At 45.6% G+C, this 5,349-nt stretch overlaps 1 protein-coding gene across 1 annotated transcript; it reads left to right on the forward strand.

Moving 5' to 3' along the window:
- The first annotated feature begins 2,403 nt into the window (after positions 1-2,403).
- CHRAC1 (chromatin accessibility complex subunit 1) lies at positions 2,404-5,349 on the forward strand. Its single transcript, XM_055800602.1, has 3 exons — positions 2,404-2,570; positions 3,190-3,316; positions 4,286-5,349. The coding sequence occupies exons 1-3, from the start codon at positions 2,436-2,438 to the stop codon at positions 4,429-4,431; spliced, it is 408 nt and encodes a 135-aa protein (XP_055656577.1). The 5' UTR covers positions 2,404-2,435; the 3' UTR covers positions 4,432-5,349.

Raw genomic sequence — 5,349 nt, forward strand, 5'->3', positions numbered from 1 at the left:
CTCATTTAGTCCAGAGAGCTCTAACTGAGCAGTTTCTTACCCAGGTCTGCAAAACACAGCAAAAAGGACAACTCTAGCACAGACTGGTGAGTCAAGTGAGAGTAGAAAAGGAGAGACTGAGTTGTGATGCTGCTCTGCAGTGTATAATTAGTACAAACAGTCCCTATACTGAACAGGGCTTATTAGTTTTGAGGCAAATGCTTGTTTTGAGTTTACCAGAGGAGAGATTTATTTTACCTGCGTTCCCAGTCAGGTTTAACAAAGAATTCTTAATAACAATACCAGCTCAGTTATGATTCAAGAGGAGTATTTCTAGTATGAAATGCTCTGTGGGTTGGTTGGCTTTTTTTTAAATTAGGAACAGGTTCAGCTCCATTACTGGTATGACATAGATTTCGCAATTTCAAAATATACTAAAATATACTAAAAAAAAACCCTATTAAATACTGCAATGTCATGGTATTCTCAGAGTGTGTGCACACCCACCTTATGCTATACAGCTACACCATGATTCTGTCTCCCACAAACTAAAGCTGTGTTAGCAGCATGGAGAGATGCCTTGAGTTTGCTGTGCTCCTGCTCCTATTCTCTATCAGCTGAAAGCCATCACCTGCCCAGCATGGTACTGAAGAACGAAAGAGTTGTCCTACATGTGGCCTTTCAGGGAGCACTGTGTGGGAAAAAAGCAAACATCTGATAATGAGATAGAACCTAAAGGAGAAGAAAGGGTAAGCCCTGGTTTGCCCAGACCCCTTTAAACTGCGTTTTTCACAGCTCAGTAAAATAACTACTGGCAGGTACCTAAATCCTATGGGATCTATATGGGTCCTAAATCCGTATCCAAATAGCTCGATACCCTCCGAAATCTTGGTAGTTTGATGGGGGTTTATATGTATGGTGCAATCATGAAAGACCCCAATAGTATCTATAAGAAATGCACTATCATGGTAATGTCAACTGCTTCCACAAGATGTCACAAGACAATAACCATCAAGGAAGAAACTAAGCCTGTTAGATATCCATACAGCATGGTAGGACATCATGCTTCACCTCAGATATAACTTACACAGAATGGCCTCACAGAAGTTGTAACCTCAAAGGAATTATGCAGTCTAAGAGATGTAGATTACCTGTAATAGCTAACTGTAAAAGACGTCTCCAAATACCGTAATGTTGGAACTGATTCCAATGAACACATCGCTGTGCTATCCTTGCAGCAGGTGCTTACAACTGCTCAAGGTGCCGTCTTTTATTAATAAATTTTATTAATAAATCAGTATCATCTGTAGGAAAGCCTTGTCCTTATGTACTGGGCAAATTCTATGTAAGCTAGTAATACTCAGTTAACAAACTCCCTGTATTCTCCATTTAATATGGTTCTTTACAGGTACATCCCTTTCTGCCCTCAATTCTATGTGACTTATTATAATGTACTATGGAGAAGCTCCCGTTCTTCCCTCTCATGCTAAGCAGCGATCAAATTAGCGGCCTTAGACCTCTCATGATCAGGCCTATTGTTTGTAAAGCATATTGGAACCTTTTATTTAAGCTGTTAACGAAATGCAAGCTATGCATCGTGATTTCTGGAAGTGCTAACTCACTCTCAGTGGGAGTACAGTAGCTCTTCCCTCAACAGGTACAGACAAACTCCTGGAACCAATGCTCTCAGTAGCAAACCGCCGTTGCCTTCAAGCAGACCTAGGCCGACATGTCAGCCATCGGTTCGTTCCAAGCTACCTACACAGCAGACACACAGGGTAAACATTCAGCGGGGAACGTGTCAGTAATAAAGGCATAGCCCTATAATCACTTCATAGTTTACATGTGCCCTCCACACCTCAACGCACCTCTGACACGCGTCAGGATTACCAGACAGCATTCCCTCTTGCTGTACCACAGCAGCAACAGAGGTATTTAGCAGCCTGCAATTACAGTTTGAGTTAACAATTTTGTAGCCACTGGCCTGTAATTGGGATCTGTTACAGGATGAGCCTCTTTGCCATCAAAACCAAGTTCTCAACACTCGGGTGCCAGCCTGGGGCCAGGGCCTGTTGTCGAGGGGCTGAGCAAGGGAGATCTTGAGGCCGCTCCCGCTTGTGCTGGGGCCGGCATCTGCCTGTGGAAACGCGCCGCCGGAGCGGAGCCTCCGCCACCCCCCGCCACCGGCCGGCAGCGCCCGCCCCCCCCGCGCGCGGCCGGGTGCATGCTGGGGAGCGCGCTGCCCCGCGCGGTGCACCATGGGACCTGTAGTCCTCCCGGCGGCCCCGAGGCTTCCCGGGACTTGTAGTGCCGGCGCCGGCAGCGCGCAGGGCCCCTCCGGCAGCCGGAGACTACAGCTCCCAGCGGGCGGCGCCCCGCGGCCGCCCACTGCTCACCGAGCTCGGGGGGGAAGGGTTGTGGGGCGGCCGCGGGGGGGGGACGGGGGGGGGGGAAAGATGGCGGCGAGGTTGAGCGGAGGCGAGAACCGGCTGGTGTCGCTGCCCCTGTCGCGTATCCGCGTGATCATGAAGAGCTCGCCGGAGGTCTCCAGCATCAACCAGGACGCGCTGTTCCTCACCGCCAAAGCCACGGTACCGCCCCCCCCTCCCCTTCCCTCTCAGCCGACCCCGCTCCTTCCCCGCCGCGCTGGGCCTGCGCCTCCCTGCCGTGCCGCTGCCGCCGGGCCGGCCTCCCCGGCCGCTGCCCTCTCCGCTGCGGGCACCCCTCGGCCCCAGCCGGCGGCTCCCCCGCGCCTCTCCCCGCCTACGTGTGTCTGCGGCCTCGGGCTTCGGGCTCCCGCGGCGCCAAGGGAGGTTTAGGCGCCGTCCCGTCCAGCTGGGCTACCAGAGGCGGTCAGCGATGCGGCAGGTTCTTCTTTCCACCGCTGTCCATCAGTATAAATTAGCCCGCGTGGAAATGTTACCCTGCTGCTTTCTGATCCAAAGTGTCATTTGCTAGGCAGGGGACAGTGTTAAGAACAGCGCAACTGAAGTTACGGACCGGCACCCCAGCCTGCAGTCAGTGTGCCGAGGAGATGCAACTGTATCCTGCCCTTAGGCTTTTCTGAAATTAGTGACCCTCTGCGCAGAGTGCCCGGCATATGTGCAGTTACATATGGTCCTTGTGTCTTTAAATAGGGATTAAAGAAAACAGTTGCCAGCTATAGACATGAATTTAGATTGACTATTTGGTTTTGTTCTAATTTTTTAGGAGCTTTTTGTTCAGTATTTGGCTGCGTACTCCTACAAACATGGCAGAGGCAAGGAGAAGAATGCTCTAACTTACAGTGACCTGTCTCATACTGCAGAAGAGTGTGAGACCTTTCAGTTCCTTGCAGGTATCTATAGTGTCATGGTAAATCTAGTATGTAATTTGGAAAATTGAATCTTGCTCTCATTGTTTTGTGAGGACACAATTCTTCTACTGGTCATTAATCTCCTGTGTAACATTAAACTGGAACTCATAAACTACATCACTGAAAATAGTTCTTTGTGAATGGGACTCTTTCTGGTGCTTCAAAATTTTACAAGGCTAATTAGCTCTCGGCATATCGCCTTAAGCATTTCTTAAATTCCAGCAACTCCATCAGAAAGCTTTCAGCCAATAAAACAAGATCACTGCACATCTTTGTGAGAAGTTATGTGCCCCCAAAATTACACATTTAAATCTGTAAATCTTGTTTCTCAAAGTTATTCATCATATGGTTCCACTTTCCTTTTATATATATATCTGTTCAGACATGTACACACACGCGCAGTTTTTCTGATACTTGGATTTCTGTTGTAATGCTTACCTCAAGCATTATAGGTCAAAAATAAGATACTCCTAGCCGAGTTCTTGTCAGGGCTCCCCATGGATATACTTTCAGAGCACACAGTTCTGCTTTGTCTCAAGTCCATCATTAATGCTGTGATCAAGTATCTTACCTTAATGCAGAAAAAACATTTCTACAGGACATAAATGGGATAGCTGGCTCGTTGAATCTGTCTACGGCAGTTGAGTAGTTGAGCTCTCTATTTTACATCACATAAATAATGTTCATAAGCAGACAGTAAAGACATTTGCCAGTAATCAGTTGTAAAATATATTCCTTATCTTTGGTTGCTTGTACCATAAGTGGGCAATTCCCTCTTATTCTTACAGCTGTATGGGTCAGACTAACTTAACCTGGTTATTCGCTTAAATAATAATTTTTTCAAAAAGCCTCTTTTTTTACTTCATTTCATTAGTGATATGGGTGCAACAGTATTAATGAGGCAATATAAGTATTCAAACTGACTATAAAAGAAAAAAATCTACCTTCCAGATATCTTGCCAAAGAAGATTCTAGCTAGCAAATACCTAAAAATGCTTGAAAAGGAGAAGCGAGATGGAGAAGTGGGGGAAGGTGATGAAGAGGATGATGACGAAGAGGATGAAGATGAAGCTGTTGATGAAGATGTTGGATCTTAAGGCCAATGGAGAATTGCTTCATAGTTGACCCGTTTTCTGTTGTATAAAGGATGTTATTTTTGTGACTGAGAATCCAGATGCTGGATATATTTATATACTGAGCCATCTGCTTTTGCTTTGTTTAAGAAGTATAGAAATTGAACTTTATACTTGTTGAAGAATGGAATTCTTCCCTCTGAAACATGGCAGGGTAAGGAGACCTGATGGAAATCTGATAGCAGAACTTGCTCCAATGATTTAAAATTACTTCTTCAGACAATCATTATCCAAATTTAAAATTTCTTACAGGTAGCTTTCAGTCCAAAAGCTCTTTCACCCTCTGACTAGGAGGGAGCCCCTCTCCAGTTTGTGTTTCTCCTCAGAGTGGAAGATGAGGTGAGAGGAAGTGTTTTACACAGGGTCTACTATCCTCAGCCTTCTCCTCCCTGGGGAGCCAATAACTGATCAAACCCTCCCTCGGTTTTCTGGAGCAGTGCCAGGACATTAGCAGCGGACCAAGCCCATTGAAAAAAGTCTTCTGTTAAAACAGCTACTTCTGTAATGCAGCCTAAATAGCTATGTTGGCACAGAAACAGGGTAGAGGATGAGATCCATTCCAAGAGCTAATGTGGTTCTGTGGCTGTGGTGGTAAAAAGTACATATTAGATAATTATGTAAATATGTACATCTAGAACCTTTTTCTCTAATGAGCTCTACTTCTGCAGTTTGTCTGTGGTGTTTTGCCAAAATGCACGTTGAAGTCTATTCAGTGTGGATTGTTGAGAATGAACAGCCCTTTCACCATTTGAATCATGAGGGTTGAATTTTTCATTGGGTTTTGTTTTTTTTTTTTTTTACTATAGGAATGGTAACCATCCTATGTAGAACTTTATATGCAACTTTTTAAAATAAATGTTTTGTAGGAAAAGTGACAATTGA

The sequence above is a fragment of the Falco peregrinus genome, chromosome 3 (assembly GCF_023634155.1).
Source record: "Falco peregrinus isolate bFalPer1 chromosome 3, bFalPer1.pri, whole genome shotgun sequence".
Lineage (NCBI taxonomy): Eukaryota > Metazoa > Chordata > Aves > Falconiformes > Falconidae > Falco > Falco peregrinus.

Excerpts from the sequence above, each read along its gene's own strand:
- CHRAC1 (XM_055800602.1), top strand. The coding sequence starts at position 2,436 with ATGGCGGCGAGGTTGAGCGGAGGCGAGAACCGGCTGGTGTCGCTGCCC. Across the intron at positions 2,571-3,189 it reads TCCTCACCGCCAAAGCCACG|GAGCTTTTTGTTCAGTATTT; the intron begins GTACCGCCCCCC and ends CTAATTTTTTAG. Across the intron at positions 3,317-4,285 it reads GACCTTTCAGTTCCTTGCAG|ATATCTTGCCAAAGAAGATT; the intron begins GTATCTATAGTG and ends TCTACCTTCCAG.